General features: G+C 41.5%; 2 protein-coding genes across 3 annotated transcripts; both read left to right on the forward strand.

The window, feature by feature from the left end:
- Positions 1-7,656: 7,656 nt before the first annotated feature.
- Positions 7,657-12,449, forward strand: LOC105905972 (protocadherin-10-like). Its single transcript, XM_031571837.2, has 4 exons — positions 7,657-10,497; positions 11,162-11,229; positions 11,436-11,551; positions 11,753-12,449. Exons 1-4 carry the CDS (start codon positions 7,981-7,983, stop codon positions 12,028-12,030), a joined length of 2,979 nt encoding a protein of 992 aa, XP_031427697.1. The 5' UTR covers positions 7,657-7,980; the 3' UTR covers positions 12,031-12,449.
- An 87-nt stretch (positions 12,450-12,536) lies between these two features.
- LOC116221465 (protocadherin alpha-C2-like) lies at positions 12,537-23,600 on the forward strand. 2 transcript variants are annotated; one of them, XM_031571840.2, is made up of 3 exons: positions 12,537-16,348; positions 17,990-18,026; positions 19,388-23,600. In XM_031571840.2, the coding sequence occupies exons 1-2, from the start codon at positions 13,922-13,924 to the stop codon at positions 17,999-18,001; spliced, it is 2,439 nt and encodes an 812-aa protein (XP_031427700.1). In that variant the 5' UTR covers positions 12,537-13,921; the 3' UTR covers positions 18,002-18,026; positions 19,388-23,600. The 2 variants fall into 2 exon arrangements, with proteins under 2 accessions (XP_031427700.1, XP_031427699.1); XM_031571839.2 differs by lacking the exon at positions 17,990-18,026.
- The last annotated feature ends 2,538 nt before the right edge of the window (positions 23,601-26,138 follow it).

The raw sequence follows: 26,138 nt of genomic DNA on the forward strand, positions 1-26,138 counted from the left end.
AGGAGTGATGAGCTTGTTTCAGGAGTGTTTGTATGCTCTCACTCGTGTGCATAGTAAGTGTGCATGAGGCTGCCAGTCAGTGTTGTGGGCCTGGACAGGAAAGGATATGGAAAGCATGAGTCACCCTACCTGACTTTTTACCTTTTCATCTCGCTGAAGTGACACTTTATTTCTGCTTGTACATCCTGCGGATCTGAGTGTGCTTGTCTTGCATGTGACTTCCAAAATCCCCCCTTTAAATCTGGCAAAATAAAACGGTGGAAATATTCTCTCTCATGTGCCATTGAGAACTGTTTTGAATTTTAAGCTTGCAGATTCCTGTGTGTCTTGGTGGTTTTACAAAATCTGTGTCAATGACCATGCTATGACTCCCTCCGTATAAATCTGCAAGCCCAAAGGATTACATTCACAGTAATATTGGAACGCTTTGTCAGTAGAATCCAGAACAACTCCAAGGATTTCTGCCCATAAAATCTCTTTTCAACAAGAGTGGCCCTGCTCCCCTTCTTAGTTATGTATTAAAGTTTGCTCAATGCCATTGCAGAAATGTGTTATGAAATATAGTGATGAAACCGAGACTCCTGGTAATTCTTCTAAAAGTCAGTTGTTCATATTTAGAGGAACTTCAAATCATTTGAGGAACAGAAAGTGTTTCTAGTCATTATGTTGCGCACAAAGAATGGAAATCACTCATGAGAGCGTCACTTTGCCAGCCATTCAGGGATGACCAAGCTCAGCGAAAAGTCATAGTTTTGTAATAATGTCTTATGATCGTCTTTCTATATGTCTACATTAAAACATACATAAATGGAAGAAGTAAAGAAGCCAACAAACAAATAAGAGTACATACATACATACAGATATATGTTTCTCTCTCACTCTCTCTCTCTCTCTCTATATATATATATCTTTCTATCTAGCTATCTGTATATATAATGTATATATATATATATATATATATTAGTGCTGTCAGTTTAACGCGTTATTAACGGCGTTAACGCAAACCCATTTTAACGCCGTTCATTTTTTTATCGCGAGATTAACGCAATTTTTTTTAAATAATTTTTATTTTTTTTATTTTTTTTAGATTAACGTTCTTTTTGGCCTGGCAAACTGTGTAGTAGGCTAACGTTACGGTTTGAGTGAATGGTGAGCGGCGCGATACGGCGAAATGGATGATAAAAAGCTTCTGAATGGAAAGTTTACTTTTAAAAGTTGTGTTGTGCAAAAGAAGCGAGCTTCACTGTTGTCTGAAAATGTCAACAGGCAGCTGGCTGAAAGCAAAGAAGTAATAGGGTTACCTTTTATTGGTAACCTAACTGTTAAGGTTCATTGTTTCTGAAATAAGAGGCCTGACTGCTATGTTCCCAGCAAACTTGAAAAAAGAAAATATTAAGCCATGGTTTAACTGCACTATAGGCTGAGTCCTTGTTTACCTGAGATGTGCACTTTATAATTTTATTTTGTACCGCCCTGTTTGGCAATGTTGGTTTTCAATAAAATAAAACATTTGCATGAAGCAAGCCAATCCACTTTTCCATGTTGATAAGGGCATTAAAATAAAAATAAAATGATGGAAAAAAATAATAAACGAAGGGACATTTAGAATAGATACAAATTTGCAATTAATCGCGATTAATTTTGAGTTAACTATGACATAAATGCGATTAATCGCGATTAAATATTTTAATCGTTTGACAGCACTAATATATATATATATATATACATTATATATAAAGATAGCTAGATAGAAAGATAGACATGTGTGTATGACAGCACTCATCAGCCTGTTATACTGAGGCAAATTAAGAGTGGATGAAAGCAGGCCCTGTGGAGTAAACATATTCATCTTACACACTTCTGTGCCTGAATGTTTCCTGCTTTCATCCACTCTTAATTTGCCTCAGTATAACAGGCTGATGAGTGCTGTCATACACACACAAGCATAGACATGGGTGTGCACAATAGTGTTCACACATATACACACACACATACACACACACACACACACACACACACACACACACACACGCAACCTTTTTTGTTGTTTGCTCTTTGCGGTATTTTAGTGCTACGCTTTTATGTTGACGCCACAACACGTTTTCATTCAAAATTCAACAGCTATGGGAGGGTTTTGCTTTAGAAATGAGGTCCATAATGTATGTGAGTGTGTGTGTGTGTGTGGGGGGGGGGGGGGGGGGGGGATGCAAAAGGTAGTCAGACAAAGAGAGGAAGGCAATACTGGAGAGAAAATGAGCCATCAACTATGAGAAAAGAACATGCGCTGTTGAGCCCTTTTGAGTTAGGAGAGGCAAAAAAGAGAAAAGAATCCAGTCTATTTATTCAACGTCATTTGCTTAATTCACATCTGGAGAGGCACGTATTATGGGGAAAACAAAAGTGTAACATGGCGACGGACAGAAACAACCCCACACACTTCTTACACACATGGTATGGTCTATTAAAATAATCAAACATTGCATGTGCTGATGCCTGTTGGCAGGCAGTCATTATGAAATATGGCAGTACAACATAGCCACCTGGGGTACAAAAACAGGGTAGCTGTGTGTGGTGTGTGTATGTGTGTGTGTGTCTGTGTGGTGTGTGTGTGTGTGTCTGTGTGATGTGTGTGTGTGTGTGTGTGTGTGTGTGTGTGTGTGTCTGTGTGATGTGTGTGTGTGTGTGTGTGTGTGTGTGTGTGTGTGTGCGTGTGTGTGTGCGTGTGTGTGTGTGTGTGTGTGTGTGTGTGTGTTTACAGTGTTGCATGTATGAATTAAACCAAAAACTGAGTTTATGTGCATATGGGTATGAAATTACCTTTTTAAATTTTTAAATGAAACTAATCTATTATTATTTAACCTCCAATGAAATAAAGTATAACCTTCAGTTGACCCAGGTGATTTACAAACCCACTCTCTCTCTCTCTCTCTCTCTCTCTCTCCCTCTCACACACACACACCACTCTCTCTCCCTCTCTCTCTCTCTCTCTCTCTCTCCCTCTCACACACACACACCACTCTCTCTCTCTCTCTCTCTCCCTCACACATACACACCACTCTCCCTCTTTGAACTTCATCAAGGTCGCCTAGTTTCATACTACACCGTGCCCCACCCACCCCTCCCATCCACCCCTTATAGGGGTTTGTTCCTCTGCAGGGAGCTAAGAGGAGAGAAGCGCAAGAGAGATGTGTGCAGGAGACATGGCTGACGGATGGGAGACAACAGAGGCAAGAAAGATGCAGCCCTTTAGGTGACGACAGAGAAAATACAGGGAGGTTGTTGGGCAAAGGGACGGAAAGTGGAAAGAGGCATTCAAATAGCGAGGAACACTAGATGGAAGAGAGACTTAAATAGCAAGCACCGTTTAATGATAGAACTGCATGGCTATAACACGGTGGTCACCGGCTTTGACTGGGAATGGTTTGAAAATCTAGGCAGACTCGTTCGAGTCGGAGTGTGTGTTGAACAATGTTTGACAAGCCTCGCTGGGCTCATAACTGGATCTGTGAGGGTGCCACTTAATTCACTCCAGTCTCCAGCTGTTTGGAGTTTTCTGTGGTCTGAACAACAGAGATCGAACAGAATGCTCAGCGGCTGCAATGTAATTACTATAAACAGATATCATGGCTACTTACCGTCATATCATCTGAAATGCTTTGGAGCGATCACACGTGAATGCAAACTATGGGATAAATAAGGGTGTAGAGGAGAACACAGCTGACAAAATCAAACAGAGTGTAAACTTATGTATACAGTCCCACATACACATACACACACACACACACGCACACAGACAATCATATTATATGCATGCAGAATGTTCTTTTGAGTCATTGGGCATAGGCCAATTTTCCACTGCAGCATCATTCAGACTTCACATTCAGTGGAAGAAAAATAACAATACATAACTGTGTGTGTGTGTGTGTGTGTGTGTGTGTGTGTGTGTGTGTGTGTGTGTGTGTGTGTGTGTGTGTGTGTGTGTGTGTGTGTGTGTGTGTGTGTGTGTGTGTGTGTGTGTGTGTGTTTAAGTGAGGTCACTGTGTGCATCTGACTGCTGGCATCAATATATTTGATTGTGTAATCCAATGTGTGTTCAGAATATAATTTGTGAATTTACTTTCATGTCAAAAGGCAAAACATAGGCTACGGAGTGCTGGGTCTACATACCATCTTGGCCATAGCAGTGAAACGGTCACTGAGTTCATTTGTAAGCTTCACTCATAAGACCTGAGTCTGAGATCTGACAGAATGACAGATTTAAAGAATACGCTGCGGCACAAGAGGTACTTGGTTCCAGATGTGTCAGTCAGCTGTATGTACATTGAAGAGCACTTTTTCATTGTCCTTGATTAGATTTTGGACTGACCCAAAAAAGGATATGAGTGGCTGGGAGAGAGAGAGAGAGAGAGGGAGAGAGAGAGAGAGAGAGAGAGAGAGAGAGAGAGGGAGAAAAAGGGGTTTGGTTCAGTATACATTCCATTTGGGTGGATGGAATTTAGGGAAAGCTCACCAAAGTATGACTACTAACATGGCGTCCTTATAAACAGGCAATAACATGAAAATATGAAAAACAACAAACATGAAAAATGACAAACTGCGGTAGCTTTAACCCTTTGTGGTGCATGACATAAGCATCAGGCTGAGCCAAAGAAAAAACTTGCTTAGTACTACCTTCAAATGTCAGATTTGTATCACTACTGCCAGCACCCTGGATAGACGTCCTGTACAGTCCTGAAAGTGACTAAAATGCCTCCTCGTTTCGCTCTGCCTTGCACACCGTCATACTTTTGAGGTACCTTCTTTGTTATGTAATATAGTTTTTAACATACATCATCACGCCCATGAAACCATCAGAGATTCCTCATTAGCATTAATTAAAAGACCACATCTGTACCTCCCGGAATAAAATCTCTCTCACACTCAACTTTTTCAAAGCTCGCCTACACACCATTGAAGTCTACTCCACAAAGAAAAACTGCTTCTGCTACTGAACTCTTTGAGTTTACTATGTGAGAGAATGTGTAATGTAAATAGAAAGCAGGTGTAGACATAGACTGTGTTCTTGAAATCCAGATGAAAGTCTACATTCTCCAAAAGCTCAAGGTTAGTTACTTGAAGCAACACTATGCTAAAATTTGCCATGTTTTTTTCAAATACATTTTTATGATACATGGTCATCTGAAGGACAGAGACACACCTGTCATTCCCTCTTGCCGTCCAGGCTATGCAATGTGTAGTTCTGTGGTCCGGGAAAGAGCACCCTACGAAAGTGTAAGAAAAGCTTTACAGAACGACATTACCAAGTATATCACCAAAAGACACCAGATAGCTTGCTAGCAAGCCTTTATCAGTGCCAACTGTGCTGCTGGTGGCAGTCTTTTTGCTCCCTTTGTAGGTAGTTTTCTCACTAGCTTTAGATCAAAACGCCTTACTGTTGCTTTAAAAAGGGGTAAAAGGAATGTAATAAACTGATTGGCCGCAAGATGGAACTAATAGAAAAATAATCCAACTAGTGGTCTCTGCTGCCCCCTAGTGGTATTTATGCAAGACAACGCTGGTCAAAAGTATTTTCCTTCATTCAATCTCATTCTGTCACAACATTGCCCCAACTCCCCTCCCCCACAGCAGACAAATACTTCTGCCTACCCGAGGTCGAGGGACGTTCACTGGAAGCGGAGTGCCGAGGGGAGTCGTCCATTATAGGCCTCAGTTATGTTTCAGCATTTAATGTTGTATTACAAAGATACAAAGGTGATGCTATTTTATCAGTAAACTACAATATTAGATCGTTACCATCGGTCAAACATTTCTAAGAATTAATAGTTCTGTAGAACTGCCTGAAAAAAATGTCCTTCCAGATTTTGGAAAGACATGGGTATTCAGATGCTTGTCTGGGCATGTCTATACATGTTTTATATTATATATAAACACAGTATGTATAACTAAATAAATACACTAACATAATTGTATATTTTTCCATGATAACAGATAACGGTATAGTATGTCTGAGTAGCAAAGTCCTATACTTGTCTCAGTTACCAAAGTAATGCTAATGGTGAGTATGCTAATATGATTTCAACATGAAATGCAAAAGTTCAGTTCTGTACTTCACACAAGAATTCTGCGGAAAGAACACCAAGAGCCAATTACGCGTTTAGACTCTCAAGACAAGTTATTTATCGTGACGTTGGCATCAGTGAGCTCAAGGCTTAAACCATATGAAGGTCAAATGAGCTCCTCATCCCCTCGATTATGGGAAGGTGAATTATAGTTTACAAAGCCCATTAGCTGCTCAGTTGCACACGCTGACCATGCGTGGGCTTCAACATTAAGACGAGTCTCAGATGTTGTCCGCAGGGTGGCGTACGGTGGAATGATGCTTTTAGACAGAATCCAGTAGGCTAAATGTGTTACACAATTCACACTAATTTGTTCTAATAACAAAGGTCTTGGTTGTGAGAGATTTTTTTTTCAGAATTATCCTTAGTCGTTAGTTACCAAAGTAGGTTACAAGACCATGCAATTAGCGAGCACATCTGTCCCGCGTATGGTGTGCCACCAGTGCCTCGGGTGTCACCCAAACACGAAAGCTGTCATGCGAAAGCTTTTGTTCTAAAGCCTTCTCCGAGCCTTCTCTACGAGATTGACTGAGGAGTGAATAATGTTTTTAAACATATCATTATACTCATTTACACATACACATTCTTATATATTTTTTACATATTCGTATACTTATTCTTACCGTTGTTATATTATTCTTTTTATTCACCAACGTTGTTTTAAGTATACTGTATACTGAATATTTCATACATGCAATTGTGACTTTTGGTTGACATTAATAGTATTTAAATTGACGCAAACAGTACCCTGCGTTGAATGCAAGTGATTTGTTTTTTTGGTTAATGTTTGGTCAGATAGACCAGGGAAGGAGGCAGTTCTCTCTTTCTGTGTCCAGCTGTCTATTTTTCTGCCTGAGTTAGTGATGTCGAACTCTTGCACGTGCTTGTCTGGGCGTGTGCAGGCCACTTCTTTTTTGTCTCATCCATTAATGTGTTTGTCTTTGATGCGGATTTAATTTCGGTTGTTTCCGATTTGGGTATGTGACTGAGAATGCACTTAAAGTAATGGAATGTGGACAAATGTAATAGCAACCCACAGATAGTGCTGTTCATCCCGCCGAGGGCTCTGGGATTTTTTTTTCACAAAACATTTTAATTCCTCTGTTCGCTAATGATCCGGGATACTGCTCTCTAATCTCCACTACATTAATTAAAAGAGCACGGCCTCTCTGAGAACCGGCCATCTGCTGTGGTTTCATTCGGTGGGCAGATTGTGTTTTCTGCTTATTTAAAACAAGGGGATTTTTACTCTTTTTGGAGCAGACGGGATGAGAGTTAAGAGGAGGGGGTGAAGGGTTATCTCTGGACTGAAGCAATGATACTCGGGAGGAGAAACTGATAGTCCTACCCTGACACAGTTCTGAGAGAGCATCCTCCATAGTCTTATTTCTCACGGTATAGCTCAGCTCAGAAAAAAAGATTCTCCTGCACACACACACACAGACACCACACACACACACACACACACACACACACACACACACACACCACAGAGAGAGAGAGAGAGAGAGAGAGAGAGAGATTATCGCGATTAGACACTTCGAATAGCCTACTTTATCTGAGGCCAGGCATGGATACGACTTGCGACCTGCATTAAACCACCCCTTTCACTCCCACCCTCTATCCCTGTCTCTCACTCACATTTCTATTCAAGCTCATCCGGACAGCCCACAAGCTCTGCAGTCGGTCTAGGAAAACTTACACCCCGTGCCGCTTTCTTCTCAGACAGACAATCGTTTTGAAATGCAATGAGTTTCAAAAACTGGTAATGCTGCACTCGATGTGTTTATTGTGTGTCTGAATAAATTTGGATTATAGGAAGCACACGTTGACTTTTCTCCAGTAGCTCAGCGGAGTTGTGATGGAACTGCGGCGCGCCGGGCGATTTTGCGCCTGGACAGGACACCTGACCTGCTTGGCGCTGGTTGCCTCTGTGTTGGATTTGGTTCTGGCCCAGATTCGGTATAGCATTCCTGAGGAACTGGAACATGGGGCTTTTGTCGGAAATATAGCTGAAGATTTAGGTTTGGACGTCAACAAATTGTCCGCCCGAAGGTTCAGACTTGTTTCAGGTGCAAAGAAGCAGTATTTGGAGGTGAATTTGGAGAACGGTGTTTTGTTTGTTAATGAGAGAATTGATCGGGAGGAGCTGTGCGAACAAAACCCATCTTGTTCATTTCACCTGCAAGTCGTAATTGAAAATCCCTTAGAGTTGTACAGGGTGGAAGTCGAAATTCTGGATGTGAACGATAATTCCCCAACTTTTCCTTGGAGCGAGTTCAACCTGGATATCTCCGAATCAGCTGTCCCTGGATCTCGATTCCCGCTTGAGAGCGCACAGGATCTAGATGTCGGTACTAACTCGCTGAACTCCTACCTTTTGAGCGTAAATGAATATTTCTCCATAGACGTTCAGACCCGCAGTGACGGTAGTAAGTTTGCAGAACTTATTCTGGAAAGCCCGTTGGACAGGGAACACCAGCAGCTACATCAGATGGTTCTGACAGTGGTGGATGGAGGATCTCCTGAGCGGTCTGGTACCACAGTGATAAATATAACAGTTCTGGACGCAAATGATAATGCACCTGTGTTCGACGAGTCTTTCTACCGAGTTAGACTTGCTGAAAACGCCCCGAAAGGTACTGTAGTGATTAAACTAAATGCAACGGACCTGGATGAAGGTCCAAATGGAGACATCACATACTCCTTCAGCGGGCACGCGCCGATGAGAGTACGAGAACTGTTCACCGTTGACCCACGCACCGGCGAAATAAAAGTCAAAGGGGTCGTGGATTATGAAAAGGCAAAGATGCACGAAATCTACATTCAGGCAAAAGACAAGGGTCCATCCGCGGTGGCCGTGCACTGTAAAGTAATGGTAAACGTTTTGGACGTGAATGACAACCTTCCCGAGGTTATCCTCACTTCTGTATCTACGCCGGTCCAAGAAGACGCTCAACCCGGCACTGTGATAGCCGTCATAAGCGTGATGGATAAGGATTCCGGGGAAAACGGGAATGTGGACTGTGAGATTCCCCACCACGTCCCGTTTCAACTCCATTCATCTTTCCGAAATTATTACACCTTAGTGACATGCGATTTTCTTGACAGGGAAGCCATACCCGAATACAATATCACCCTTACTGCAAGAGACATGGGCACCCCGCCCCTATACACCCGTAAAACTATTGTAGTTCAGGTATCTGACATAAATGACAATGCTCCCCGATTCAAGCAGCCTTCTTACACAGTTTACTTAACCGAAAATAATGCTCCGGGTGCATCCATATGCTCAGTATCAGCTACAGATCCAGACTCGGACCAAAATGCCTATTTATCCTACACTATTCTAGAGGGTGACATTCAAGGAATGCCAGTGTCCACCTATGTTTCCGTTAACTCAGATAATGGAAATTTGTATGCACTGCGCTCATTTGATCATGAGCAGCTCAGAAACTTTCAAATAGTTGTACAAGCGCAAGATGCCGGTTTCCCCCCATTACGCGCAAATGTTACAGTAAATGTTTTTATTTTGGATCAAAATGACAATGAACCGATAATTGTATCTCCTTTTCCACAAAATGGAACGATGGCGACTGGGATTTTTCCCAGATCAGCAGATGCTGGCTATTTAGTAACTAAAGTGGAAGCAATGGATGCAGACTCGGGGCAAAACTCGCGTCTGTTTTACCAGATCCTCCAGGCTTCGGACCCGACCCTATTTACCGTGGCCTTGTATACAGGGGAGATCAGAACAATTCGCCGACTGGTAGAAAAGGACTCCGTAAGGCAAAAGCTTGTCGTTCTGGTGAAGGACAACGGTCAGCCACCCCTATCGGCCACTGCCTCCATCATGTTGTCAGTTGTTGACAGATTGCCAGAATCCCTGCCAGATTTTGGTGACCTTGCGCGCGGCCCCCGGTTCAACTCCAATCTAACATTGTACTTAATAGTATCCCTGGGCGCAATTTCATTCACATTTCTGGTGGCTATTATTGTCCTGGCCACGATCAGAGCCTACAGGGACAAACATTCCATCCGGGGATGCACCCTCTCCATCAGCTCGTGCTGCGGATATCGCTCAGAGACATCTTCCACAGATGTCATTAAAAAGTCCAACTTAAATGTGCAGATATCCTCGGGAACCAAAGGACCCACAAACCGCGTAGAGGTAAATGGTACCAGTGCACTCGACCCGAACTACTGCTACAAAATGTGCTTGACCCCGGAATCATCTAAGAGTGACTTTACCTTCCTAAAGCCATGCAGCCCAACTGTCTCAACTCTCCGAAATAACACAAAGGGGGTCGACCGGTCAACATCTACCTGGAGCCCACAGCACCGTCTGGCGAACAATGGGAGCACTTCTCCAAATGAGGTAAATGATAACATTGAAAATAAAAACAAACGAATACAATTTGGAACATATCAGCACTCACATGGGAATGTTCCCTATGTTTTGGAAAGTAACCCGTTTGCGCATTTGAGCATTTCTCTCGGAAATAAATGGTTTGCCTAAGCATGCTTTTTTTAAGGGGAAATATGTTCCCTCATTATTAGTGTCATTTAATACGTGATTATGAGGATACAGCTGACAATGAATACAACCCACATACTGAGGCCCTCTTTGTCAGGACACATACTGGAGCGCAAACAATTGTATTTATAGATTCCACCATTAATATTTCTTTGCACGAAGCTGAGCGCATATTTTGACTGAGGCAAAGAGCAACCAAATATTTTACTTAAATTTTGGGTGCATTGTTACTGTAGTGTCCAGGTGTATAATGATTTCTTCAGACATTTCTGTAGATTTCTACTTTTCATGAACAATCAGATTTGACAAGTACCCAGGTGAACTAGACTGTGAAATCCCTAAACCAGAGCTTTTTCCACAGTAACATGAATAAGTAAACAGATAAATAGCCTCTCTGATGCATTAGCACATATGCAATGGGTAATAAGTTAATGAATAAGTAACAGACTGCAAGTATAGACCACTAGCACTAATGCTTTGATGCTTTTGTTTTCTGTCTCCAAAGCTGCAGTTCGTGGCAGCAAACAAGGACTGGACCTTGACAAAGAACCAATATAATTATGCACAGAAGAGGTAAAATGCTAATATAAAACTCACCACCGTCTCTCTCTCTCTCACACACACATACAAACAAACACACACACACACACACACACACACACACACACACACACACACACGCACGCATGCTGACACTTGATTTATACTGACTGACTGTTACTGGCTGTAAACTTACTACACGTTGAATTGAATTTCTTTTAAATCCCTGTCGGTTTCAGCTCTGTGGGCTCAGCTCATATGGCCAAGACCCTACAGCGAAGGCCTACGCATGAACCAGACAGTTTCACGAATTCGATTGGGCCACAGTACTGGACCTGGGGGAGTCACATGCGAGGTATGCTGTCTCCTGGCTTACACTGTACGGACCCACCCCGTATGTTTATGAATGTGACGGAATCATATTCTTTCATTTTGAGAAGTATTCACATCCAGTGTAAATGTCACTGCATCCTGTTTGATTGCTTAGTTTGTGGATTGGTGCTGATAAGGCTTACTTAATACTTAATACATTCATGTTAATTTATTCTCTCCGTAGACTACAAGATGACTATGTCCTCACAAGTCGGTGGGATACCAAACCGATGCTGGACGCCCAGGTACCCTCCGCACAGTACATCCCAACCACCGCCTGACTACCAACACAACGTCTACATCCCGGGCGCTGCATCCATGCAGTGTACCATCAAGCTCGCCAACTGTGACAACCTAGATATGTACAACTCATTTTCTACGTTTGGGAAGAAGAAGAAGAAGCTCATTTGTAATTATGACCACAAAGAGGATTCTGTGCTTACCAACGATCTTTTCAACTGAACCCCAGCTACCGGACAACTTGAAAAAAACTATTTACTTAAAACTGAACTTATTCCCGCAAACGCATCTGTTTGGTAAGGTAGTAAACATTTGGAGTATGATGTTAATATATCTAATCTAAGCTATTTATGTTTTTCACATTTGCTATAGTAATAGTTTTCTGATCTTTCTGATCGTATGATTTTACGATATTGTAATTATTATTTTGTACTCGGCGCTGTTGTCACCAAAGTAAATCGGGCCTATAGATGACCACACAGCGACGATGATGTTGGACAGTACAATTCAGAGAAGATGAGAATCCACAATTTTTGCATAATGCAACCTTTGAGAGACACAGTATTTATCACTCCATTTTATATGTATATAATCTTGGCATTGATTCTTACATGAATAAATGTACATATAATTAATGCAAATGTTGAATTACACTCAAGCATGTCGTCCAATATTTGTTGTTACTGCATGGACAACTTTGGTGTTTGCCAATTATTCAGAGGGTATTTTGTTTACAAGCGCGTTAAAGTTAACGGTGATGTGAAATCATTGTTTAAAAAAAATTGATAGGATAGGTTAAGGTGACTAAGAATAACTTCGGCTAATCAATACGTGTTCCCAGAGTTCTCAGCCGATAACGTGATATTGAGATTTAGTCAATTTATGAAATAGAAGCGATTCAAGTAGTTTGGCTATTAGCCTTTATATTCTTGCAGAAGTAGAAGAAGTCATATACAATAACAGCTCAATGAGTCTGAATGCGGTGGGGCAAACATACACTCTTCTGGTGCTGTTCAACCATTGATAGGGGCGTCGCTACGGGGCATACAAGGCAGGCAATTGACTCTGGCCCCGAGCTTGAAGGGCCCCCCTGAGGACAGCTGACTTCATTAATCTACTCTACAGCAAAGACAAATCCATGAGAACCGCCTCGAAATATATGATTTCCTTCAAGAGACTGCAATGACATGACCATAATCTCTCTTCGGGACCCCTATACCATTAACTTGCTAACACGTAATTAGGCCACAGCTCGAAACACCGTGAAATATAACTACCTGTCATAAGCCTACTGCTGGAATCAAAAGCGCAGGCGAGGAGGAGAAAAACAAAATAGGTCAAACTTTATAATAGTGGGCTGCTACAGTTCCCATACACTGTTGGTAGCTTATACAGTTTTTAGTAAACCGTTATAAAGTGTTGGCAGAAATGTGCCAGTCTGAAAATCTGACAGTGTAGCTTTAGCTTTTTTTCGGATGCAGCCAAGGCTGTGGATTAAGTTTTCTTTACTACAATGAGACATCTTATTTGTATACTATGTTACTCCTTTACATAATTATGTATTTCTCTACTCATGATGTTGATATACCCAAACATGCCAGTCCCTACATCCAGAATACTATCCACTTTGCTTTGTAAGCTACTTAATTAAACAGTAAAAGGTAGAAGGTTACCCTTTCGACAAAGTCTCACATGAGGACTATGCTATCCTGTGAATTTGAGTACAAATACGAGGAATTGTATTCTCTAAAAACTGGCATACAATTAGCTTGAAGTGGTTCCTATAAATAGTCCGATATATCGGCTTGTCTTGAGTAACACTGCTTTATATAGCCTACGTATGGGTGAAATTAGGAGTTAATTTGAAACCTTGTTGCTAAATGTGTGTTCACATGGTGTCGTGTCGCTGCTCTTTAAGCCTATAGCTGTGATCTGCACATCAGAGGAAGCCATGACAGTCTGATGGGATATATAGCATGCAATGGTGGCTCGCTCCATCTTCCGAACATAATTGTTAAACATGCCACACAATCTCAGAGTTATTTTTTAGCAACACTGTGTGTGACGAGCTGTCCTCTTTGTACCGACTAGCAAATGCATTAGGCAAATTCAGATGTTTCACGCCACAATGGATCCTCTGTCAATTGTGCTTCCTAGGAAAAGGCGTCTATGCGCTTTCCTCCTGTTCTCTGCAGTGTGGAGCCTCGCTTTGTCGGTGACAAGATATTCCATCCCCGAAGAAATCGAGGTGGGATCCGTTGTTGCAAATCTCGCTACAGATCTTGGACTCGACATTCGCAGCCTGGGTGAACGAAACGTGAAGCTCGATAACATTCACAACAAGAAATATCTAGATATCAACAAAGAGACCGGCGATTTGTTTATTCTGGAAAAGATAGACAGAGAATATCTGTGCCCAACAAAGACTGTATCATCTTGTTTCCTGAAAATGGATGTCATAATTGAGAATCCGGTACGTATATTTAACGTTGAATTAGAAATTCTGGACATCAATGACAATGCACCCCAGTTTAGGAGAGAAACAATGCACTTAGATATTTCAGAGTCTGCGACACCGGGGGAGCGATTCTCAATCACAAACGCCGTAGATATGGACGTGGGTAAGAATTCCATTGAAACGTATTATTTAAGTCAGAGCGAACATTTCACCATTGACCTGCAATCGGGAAGTGATGGGACTAAGTATGTAGATTTAGTTTTAAAAACGGAGCTTGACAGAGAACAGCAGGCTGTTCACAGTCTCATTCTGACAGCTGTAGACGACGGGGACTCTCCACGATCTGGCACTGCCAGTATTGTAGTTCAGGTTCTGGATACGAATGACAACGCCCCTCAATTTGACCGGCAAGTTTACTCTGTAGACTTAATTGAAAACGCATCATCCGGTACCTTAGTAATGAAACTAAATGCAACAGATATGGACGAGGGTTCGAACGCAGAGCTGACATATTCGTACACCTTGTACACGTCAGAGAAGACCCAGGAGAAATTTTCCTTAGATCCAAACTCAGGAGAAATCAGAGTAAAAGGAGTGATTGACTTTGAGGAGATTAAAAGTTTTGAAATGTACATTGAAGCCAAAGACAAGGGTCAGCAGCCTCTCTCTGGACAATGTAAGGTGCTGATGTTTATCACAGATCTAAATGACAATCATCCTGAAATTACAGTAAAATCTTTAAAAAGGTCGATAGAGGAAGATGCTGCCATAGGAACAGTAATAGCTGTCGTAAGTGTAAGGGACAGGGATTCGGGAGATAATGGTAAAGTTGATTTAACTCTTCATGATAGATTTTCACTACCCTTTGTACTCAACAAGTCATCTGAGGAGTATTTCTCTTTGCTTGTTTCTGAACCTTTAGACCGTGAGAAAGTATCCAATTATGACATCACATTTAAAGTGAAAGACAGGGGCACACCATCTCTATCTGACAATGAAACCATCAGATTAGAAATACTGGATGTCAATGACAATGCGCCACAATTTCCTCAGTCTTTCTACACTATCCATGTGATGGAGAATAATGAGCCAGGGACACTGTTAAGCTCGCTCTCAGCGCATGATCCCGACCTGAATGAAAACCAGTATCTTGTCTACTTCATTATGGAGAAGATGATTGCCAACACATCCATGTCCATGCTATTCTCCATCAATCCGGAGAACGGTAACCTGTATGCGCTGAAGACGTTTGACTACGAGAGAGAGAGAGAGTATCTCTTCCATATCGAGGCAAGGGACTCTGGTGTTCCTCCACAGAGCAGTAACATGACCGTCCACATCATCATCCAGGACCAGAATGACAATGCCCCTCTCATCGTGTCCCCCTGGAGTGCAAAAGGGTCTGTCATCGAGCAGGTGATCCCCAGGTCCTTCGAGAAAGGTGCTATGATCACCAAAGTCATTGCACTCGATGCAGATTCCGTCCAGAACTCTCGCATCACCTACCAGTTCCTCATGGTTACGGACAACACGTTGTTCAGCCTGAACCAGTACAACGGGGAGGTGAGAACCACGCGGATGTTCAGTTACAGAGACCCCAGGTACCAGCGGCTCGTCATCACTGCCAGGGACAATGGAGACCCACCCCTCTCTGCCACAGTCACCATAAAGATCACAACAGTGGAGCAGGTGGTGACTGAATTCTCAGAAACCACTGAAATACCTCTCCATTACGACTTATTCACTGACTTAAACCTGTACCTGGTGATTGGGTTGGGGTCTGTGTCCTTCCTGCTACTGATCACGATCCTGGTGATCATCGTGCTGAAGTGTCAAAAGCCGAAGCCGACCAAGCCTCCCTCCAACAGGAACAGCATCATCAGCCAGAGGAACTCCACCATAGCGGACTCCACCCTGATCTCCAGCGATGCCTACTGGTACAGTTTGTTTTTGGCCGAGACCAGGAAAGGGAAGGTGGTGGTGAGACAGCCGCTTCCCAATGGTGCTGGCTACTTTGTATCCAGCATTCCAAGGAGTATAGCCATGACAACGACCAGCGAATCACGAACCTCCACATTACAGGTATGTGTGGTGCGCATGTTGATGATTCTGTCCTTCAAATGAAAAGCATAATACAATATACACTCACTTGGACAATTCCACAGCGACACACACACGGGGGCTTCATATGATATTCAGAAATTCCATGCAACTCCCCGTGAACTGGAAAGGCCCCTATTTACTTCAGTTTTCTTCTGAGAATACGTTCTGTTTATGTCAAACGATGAATCACTGAAACTGTGACTCTTTCAAATAATCACAGAGCATCAAAAATGTATGTTTGGGGAGTGTGGTGTGCATTTGTTGGTTTGTGGCTGAGTGTGTAGTGCGTGTGTGTGTGTGTGTGTGTGTGTGTGAGAGAGTGAGTGAGTGAGGGAGAGAGAGAGAGAGAATCAAAAAAACATTGTTAATCATTTCAAAGAAAACATATTTTTTTAATGTGATTTCTATTTTCCCCACCAGTTCACATTACTCTCTGATGCTCATCATTTTGATGCATAGATAATCCCTGATACCCGACCAAGCGTCATCTTTTTTACTCTTCATATGCTGTTTCTTCATTTATATGAAAATACTTCTACCACTGTTTTATTTGAAATATTTACACACGCGCGCAATGATATTTCTCCACTCTCCTTATCACTGATTCCCAACAAAAACATCAGCATGACTCTACACAACTTGCACCACTACCACTACCAGTAATCCGAATAACTCTTCACAACTTGCACCACTACCACTACCACGACCAGTTATCCCAGTAACTCTACACAACTTGCACCACTACCACTACCAGTTATCCCAGTAACTCTACACAACTTGCACCACTACCACTACCAGTTATCCCAGTAACTCTACACAACTTGCACCACTACCACTACCAGTTATCCCAGTAACTCTACACAACTTGCACCACTACCACTACCAGTTATCCCAGTAACTCTACACAACTTGCACCACTACCACTACCAGTTATCCCAGTAACTCTACACAACTTGCACCACTACCAGTTATCCCAGTAACTCTACACAACTTGCACCACTACCACTACCAGTTATCCCAGTAACTCTACACAACTTGCACCACTACCAGTTATCCCAGTAACTCTACACAACTTGCACCACTACCACTACCAGTTATCCCAGTAACTCTACACAACTTGCACCACTACCATTACCAGTTATCCCAGTAACTCTACACAACTTGCACCACTACCAGTTATCCCAGTAACTCTACACAACTTGCACCACTACCACTACCAGTTATCCCAGTAACTCTACACAACTTGCACCACTACCACTACCAGTTATCCCAGTAACTCTACACAACTTGCACCACTACCAGTTATCCCAGTAACTCTACACAACTTGCACCACTACCACTACCAGTAACTCTACAGTCAGGCACAGGCATACTGAGAACCACAGATTATGAAGATTTTGTGGTGTGGATGCCTCTGGCAGCAAATAAGTTCCCAGCTTCATTGTTTTGTTTACCTGTCTATGTACATGTATGCGTGTGTGTTTGTGTGGGCGTGTGTGCATGTGTATGTGTGTATCCCTAATCACACATGCATGCATGTTTTTACGTGTTGCCCTTAATTGTGCTAATTTGTGTTTGATTTTAACCATTAAAACGCTTGTTTCTTTTTCTGTTCTGAAGTACTCAAAATGAAAGGAATCCCATTCTGCAGCTGGAGGTATGCTGGTTGCTGGCTCTGAGTTATAGGAGCTCTGTGATTTGGTAGATATGGTAGAGATGAATATTTTGTCGATTTCCTTGACCTTTGACCCTTTGATCTCATACTTATCCCCCATTCTCCATTTGTTCTCTCCTTTTTAAAGGTCTAATGATCTGATTTGTTCTCCTTCCCTGAATTTTACTCTTGCACCCTTGTTCTTATATTTGTCCACTTATTATGTATGGAAACTAGACCTGGGTTTTCAATTCGGTTTGTTTTCTTTATATTATCCACTCTGCACCTCTAATAATACCTATAAATTATCTATTAAGAGGAAAAAAGGTTGATCAAATATATTTCACTTCTGTGACTGCTCTCAGTCAAACCTTATGAGGAAAACAAACTCCATTTGAACTCCGGTCTTGTCTTTTTCAGTCTTTGTCCTTTTTTCTATATTTCAATCATATTTTGTTTGCTCTCTACTCGGAGAGTACCAAAAACAGAGAAGGGAAGCACTAAAAGTAAAAGACAGGAAAAATCTCTAACCTAAACCATCATTGAAGTTTTCAGACATTCATTAGTTAAAAGCAGATTGTAAATTCTCACTCAAGCGAGAAAACAATCACTCAGTGATAGCTTGGATCAGGCCCATCTTACAGTGTTAAATTAAGACTGTGATTGGTGGGTTTGGCAGGGACAAGAGATTGGATCCTAATCAGACCGTTGTGGTAGACAGAGAATAAGTGTTAAGAAAAAGCGGGTCATGCTTAACAGGAAGCTTAAAATAACCATCGGTTATTTCTTTTGCCTCTCAAAACATCAGTGGACTCGTAGTACATGGTGGGGGTGCTACTTAAATAATCATCAGCTCAGAAGTTGAAAGCATACACGTGTTTGTCAGCAGTCAGAGGCAATCACGTTGCAGTGACTACCGGCCTCTAAACGGTGCTGCTGTTGTCTGCCTGCTGAGATTGTGCATTGCATGTCTGTGCAACATACTATGTCCCCATGTCCCCTCTTCTTTTACCGTTACATTTCTATATTGTACAATTAGGCCTGATGGCTATAAACCTGATCCTGGAACAGAAAGAAAGTGTAGTTAACAAGACATGTAATGGCATCACACAGACATTATTGGGGTTCACTCAAATGCATGACAGTGACAGGACACTGAATGTGGGTAACCGATGTGGCGTTCCTACTCATTTGATCCTAAACAACGGTGACCAGCCATGCCCCAGTATAGGAATCCCTTTGCTGCTAGCTGCATGGAATCTGGTGTCCTCCTGATTTGTGTCTGAACATTTCCTGTGTCTGTTCCTCCAGGATAATTCTATTTCCGGTGTGGATAATTCTATTTCCTGCTTTCTTAATTGCAGGAGTCAAGCAGTGACCTGCCATGACCTCAGAACACCAGCTCTCTCTCTTTCTCTTTCTCTTTTTCTCTCTCTCTCTCTCTCTCTCTCTCTTTCTCTCTCTCTCTCTCTCTCTATGTGCACTAAGATGACTTCCATCCCTTCCAATAACAACACAAAAAACTCTGTTCTTCATATCCCTGAAGAAGAAGCTACAGGGACCTCTGATATGAAAGCAACAGTCAAACAGTCACCTCAGTGAGATGAAAAATGCCATAAATATCTCCCATCAAGCATGAAGCTGCATGGCAACAGCAGAAGCTGTAAAAGTACATTTGTAGATACACAGGTAATGCTTTGCATTATATCTCCCTTAGCTAACATAACAGTGGGTTAACATGTAATCGTTCATGTTAACTAATGAATTGAATAATGTAAGTTCAGAGATGCTGGATGCAGTGTTAGAAGGCAGTGCTGTATTTAACATGACCGTCAGTGTTATACCATTATGGTGTATTTTTATGAAGGATGGGATTTTGTTGTCAACTAACACATGGATTCGTGTTAGTTAATGGAACATTAATGTAAAGCCTTACTGATGTACGTATTTCAAGTATTTGACCAAACAAAGACCTATTTGCTGGTGCTGCTTAGGCAGGAGACTTTTATACAGGGTTGATTGTATGACACAGAGAGAATGGTCACTCAGAGATTTGCATTTTAGTATTCCTTCATGTTTCACTATATTGTTTGTAATGACGAATCCGATCAGATTGCAATGAAAATATCAAAACTGCAAAACTCCACAGAGTCTTTTGGTCACAGCTTGTACGTCTTTGACAAGTCTATGAGAGGCATTTCAAGACTACCACATCAGTAGATAAAATAACAGTGTAATTAATCACTGGCAGACGATACATTTTAAACCTTTAAGATCATGGCTTGGCCATGTTAGTAGTCATCTAAGTGTTGGACAGAAATGTACTCTGTTGCCAGTTTATTAGGTACACCTAGCAAAAACGAATGCAGTCTAGTACAACAGTCCTCCAATAAATCTTCCTTCATGATTTTCAGTTTATGTTGATACAGTTTAGGAGAGACGGCGATTCAACTGAATGATCATTTTGAAGGATGCCGTTTGTGGTGCTGTTAAACTGTGTTGAATTAAACACAAAGGTGTTTCTGTTATTTAGCCTAGCATCCATAATTGAAATGGGGTAGTCAGAACAATAGAAACAATTCACAATGCAATACAATTCAACAGCACCAAAAACAGCAGCCTCCAAAAATGAACACACAGTTGTATCAACATCTCTAAATTTGTTCCAACAAATACTGAATATTATTGCCTTCTTGAAGCTAAGAGGTATTGCAGGTCTACTGTATTAGACTGCATTAGCTTTAGCTCAGTGTTCCTAATAAGCTGGCAACTGAATGTATAAAAATTATATTAAAAACTGAATATAATCTATGACCCTTAAGTGCTTTGAAAAGGGTTGCTGGGATACATGCACCCTTGGAGACAGACATTGTAGATACTTTCTTCTTGTCTGGTCTTTTCTATAAGCCCATCTATGCCCTGTAAGGCAGAGAATCATATCTCAGGCCAGAATTACACATCAGACCACAGCTATCCTGGGCCATGCGTTACGTGCGTTATAGAGGTCCAGTATGGCACAGAGCAGTGTGTTATTTAACCATAAATAACCCAAAAAAATGAATTTATTGTGTAGGAGTTCACATGCGGTGCAAGCAAGACATAGGACCTTTGGCTGAGTTCTAATGTTGGTGCAGGTACAGAGAGTGCTAGTATTACGTAGCTTTTGTAGAAGGCCTCCAGTGCCATATGGTTTCAGTGTCATACTCACTGCTATTTGCACTGTGAAAATATGCCAGTTACTTCCATTAGTTTTTAATCAATAAAACCATGAAGTCATCATCTCAACATCCACAGTACAGAGCTGTAGCTATATACATTTGAAAAGACTGTTTAATTAAAGAAAGTAATGTATAAATGTAAGTACTTTGCTATTCAATTTGCATATATAAATGATTTTTTGTTCATTGAAACAGTATTGGCCAAGTCATAGTTTACACTGTTTTAATATGAATGATAATGTCAAAGTGTTAAATGCACATTTTGCAATTTTATCTGTGCTTCACAATGGGTTTCCCAAAACAACTGGTTGTGTAATGACGCCTAACAAACATTCAGTTTGGCAGTAAAATGGGTGACAATTTATTTGTTTGGGGGAAAACACACACAACAAAAGCCAAACAACGTGTCAACAGTATGTCCATTGCATTCTGCAAGAGTTCAGGGTTCCTGTCAATATAGGGACCCCATCCACTAACGTGCTCAGGACAGACTGGGGTTTAGTAATCCTCATTTAATGGTATAGCATATTGTTTTTGCACACAGCACAAGAGGTGGTGTGTTTAGGATGAGTAAAATTGCAGAAAGCTACTTCAATTCTGGTTAAGTTCTATAGAGCAACTGACTCTTAATGCTGCTTCTTCTGTATCAAGTGCTTTGAGTAAATGATTGTGTTGGTGGTGAAACGTCTCTGTCAGTTTTAGTTTTAGAGAAGGAATTGAAAATCATGGGCCCTATACCTAAAGCCTTTTTGGGGAAATGACTCATGAGTAAACGTAGAGCGCATTTCCACACCTGGTCTGTGCTGTGAATCATCCACGCAGGAGTTAAACAAGCCATCCATCAGTGTGACAGAGTGAACGGGGGAGGGAGGAAAAGGTGCGGAGCACATCAGAAAAAAGTGGGTCATTTGCTCCAGTTTAGATTCCTCTAAGACCCCCACCTCTCTCTCTCTCTCTCTTCCTCTCTCTCTCTCTTTCTGGTTTAGTCTCCTTAGACTCCCCATCTCTCTCTCAGTGTTCATGGTTATTTTCAGGTCGGTTGCATAAGAAAAAACAAAAAATACGTTGCAGATGAACACTAAAATGACAGCGGAAAAAAGGACAGGTTGATGTGAAAAATTGGAAGTATTAACATTCATTTTGAAATTGTATGAGGAAACCTTTTTGATACCACTTTACACTGGTGTTTCTGCCTCAGCCTCAGCATACTGAATATAATATGTCAGGGTCATCTAAGGCTGTGGCGTGTTGTGTGGTTATAACTCTGTTCAAACTCAAGAGGGCTGAGGGACACTGTCTGTACACAGAAAACTAATGAAGATGGAGTTGGTTTTTAATATCTGCAGGGAATGTAACTTAAATTGAAAAATGTTGAAAAAAAAACTGTAAATCCTTCGAACATGTTGTTTTAAAGTGTATTTTCCGTCTCTATCTCCTCCCCAAGTTTCTCCCTGTTTATTCTCTCTCATTATTCGCATATGTTTTGTCTAATCCAGTCAGATACACAGCTGCCTGGTCATATGGTCACTGTGTCAATAACACCCTACACCTACAGCCGGCCCAAGCCCAGGTTGTGACGGAAAGCTCACGATGACCTGAGTCCAAAAATCCACCAAACAGAATAATCTCCCGAGCCGCTGCAAAATCTCTTATTTGGTACAAAGCAGCCGGGGGCTCGTGGCTCCAGACTGTGGTTGTTATCATTCCCATGTGGAGAATCTCCAGAGCCATCTGTGTGTGTGCCAAGATCCAGGGCAATAATGGCAAAACCTCTAAGCTGGCCACCACTGAGCCAAATACCGCGACCTGGTTTTGTAGCACACGACTCCGTCGTGGGAATGAAGATTCTGTCTGTGTGTGTGTCTATGTGTCTGTGTGTCTGTGTGTGTGTTTGTTTGTGTCTGACACAAATGCCACAGTCAAGCTTACAATGTGTACATAATGGGCAACATTTCATTAACATGAGAACCACACAATTTTCTAATCCCAGCATCCTCATTTTTGTGTTTCCAGTACTTGCTCAGGGCAGGTGTTGGCAAAGTGCCATGGGTAATACAAACACAATAACTACAATTAAAACCTTTCAGAGTGTTTGTGTGTTTTCCGTGTTCTCCTTACTTTCTTTTACTGCTAAGAATCCCTGCATGGCTTTATGTGGACTGTGTAGGCAGACTAATCTCATTGACAGGTTGCTATGGTAGCACATTTTTTTCCCCTTTTTCTTTTGTTTCAAAAGAGTCAAATAACTCTGTACAGTGTACTCTCCCCTTTGGCCAACATTCTTACACCCGCTATTCTACAGATTTGTAAATGTTCTGCTTGTATATATTGCAAAGTGAATAAAAGGTTTATCATTGTATTGGGTCTCTATTGATGCTGTTTTTTTTTCCATATAAGCATTCTGCCAACTATTATCGGTATGTAAATGCAGTGTTTCAGTCATTTTGAAACTGTCCTTGTTATCATTCCCATGCGGAGAATCTCCAGAGCCATATGTGTGTATGCCAAGATCCCAGGCAATAATGGCAAAACCTCTAAGCGGGCCACCACTGGTAATATACGTATATTCACATCATCAAATGGCATATAGGTTTCTTTGAGCCATATCTATGAATCTCCACAGTCATGGGGACCCCTGGCAAAGATGAGTAAAAGGGTTATAAGTAAGGCACCTTCTAGACTAGAGAGATTGGCTTAATGATCATGTACTGCAGTAACACATGCATCCCTTATTAAACATCTGTTTGGATATGCCTGGGGCACTAGGCAATACTGAATAGCCAGGAAGTGCAGTGTAAAAGTTTGTTATGTGAAACAGTCCAGATGATTTGATTTGAAAATTGCTGAAAACAGCAAACATAAATGTGTTATATTAAAGTGTATACACTTATAGTCAGGGACGGAAATGGTATGTTTCAACATTTGTGTCAATGGTACATTTCGTTAGACTAGATCTTTTTGAGGATTTAGGCAGAGAGGGAGGGAGGGAGGGAGAGAGAGAGATGGTGGGAGGGGTTGCAGCAGCTGGAAGGTGCTGAGGTGTTCGAAACTGGAGCTCACTGCAGCACCCTGGGTGTTTGGTTACTGAGCAGAGAGAGTGATGTATGCTGTTAGACCACCATCATTTACACCGTCATGTGTGCACGCACAGGAACATCACCATGGTTTACACCGTCATGTGTGCACGCACAGGAACATCAGAACAGTTTTAGTGTTGCAGTGGACTTCTTTGAGCTTTCTGACAAAACCCATTACTGCAAACAGCAATATATAAACACACAAACATATCATAAACAGTGTAGATGCCATTCTCTACTTCTTGACTTTTCTCGTATAATCTTTATTTAGCAATGTCAGTGGATACACTGCAATATGCAGTATGTAACACAAAGGCCTTTGTGTTTTAGTTTATGCATTGGACAGACACAAAACAGACATATTCATCCTGTATTTATGTAATGGTCGTTGTCATGGTTACCGTGGTAAGGGCAGAAAGCAGTGAGTGTTTTTTTCCCCTCTTTGGCAGCAAGCCAATTCATAGATACAGTCCCCTCCACAATCACTTATACCCTTGGTAAAGATGAGTAAAAAGGGTTATAAGAAATTCACCTTTTGGTGAATTATCTTAGTCTCACACTCTCATCAAGAAATCATTATTTGTAACAAAACCACATTTATTGCCATCCCTGCATTTAATACTTTGTCCAACCTCCTCACATCTTATAATATTGGAGACTACAGAGCAGGGAGTTTAAGAGCATTCCTCTTTACAGAATCACGCCATCTCTTCCAAAGGTTTGTGCACCCTGCTCTTTAGCTCATCCCACAGGTTTTCTATGGGGTTTAGGTCAGGGGACGGCCATATTTTTATTTCAGTGAACCTATTTTGTGTTGATCTGGACAGATATATTTTTCGACTTGTCCAGCTAGAAGATCCAACCATGACCCAGTTTTAAATTTGTCTTGGCAGAGGCAGCCAGATATTCATATTTCAAACATATTTCATGGAGTCCTTGCTGCAATGTACCCTAACAAGGTTCCCAGGGCCTTTAAAGGAAAAACAGCCCTCACAGAATCACAGACCCTCCACCATACTCAGCAGTGGGGATCAGGTTCTTTTCAGTATATTAATCCTTCTTTTTACACCACAGCCACCTTCAGTGTTTGATGCCAAAAAACTACATTTTCGTTTCATCACACCATGGAACACAGTTCCAGTTAAAGTCCCAGTGTGTTTAGCAAACTCCAGGTGCTCATGTTTGTGGTTAAACAACAGGAACGGCGTTTTTCTGACATGCCTTCCAAATAATCTGTTGGCATGGAGGTGGCGCCTGATGGTAGTTTTGGACACTTGGTGACTTTCTTTTTCTATAACTCTCCAACATCCTTGCTGGGTTTTATGCCGCTCTTACCATCCTCCTCACTGTCCTTGGGGGCAAAAAAAACTTGGGTCCTCTTCCAAGCAAGATCCAGTTGATTTTGACTTTAATTTTAATTCTTTTTTTGCCCTGACAGATATAGATATGGGCATTATCAGGCAGGTTTTTTTATAGTCATTCCCTGACTTATGAAGGTCAACACACATTTCCCTTATTTGATTTGTGTGTTCTCTTATCTTTCCCATGTTTGAAGAATGATTAAGGGAATTTGGCCTCTGTGTCACCTCATTTGTATACAATAAGTTTCCTAAACACTCTTAGCAACTTAAATTAAGTAAAATATAAATAAAAAAAAATGCGTCTGTTACATTTTGTTTATAAGAATTTCTAGAGGTGCCAACAATTGTGGCACGTGTGATTATGTTAAAAAATAATTATTTCTTGAAGAGGAATTAAAATTACTTTTTCTAATTGTTTCCAGTTTGACATTAAGCAATATTCATCTGAAAACTCAAAAC

The sequence above is a fragment of the Clupea harengus genome, chromosome 8 (assembly GCF_900700415.2).
Source record: "Clupea harengus chromosome 8, Ch_v2.0.2, whole genome shotgun sequence".
Lineage (NCBI taxonomy): Eukaryota > Metazoa > Chordata > Actinopteri > Clupeiformes > Clupeidae > Clupea > Clupea harengus.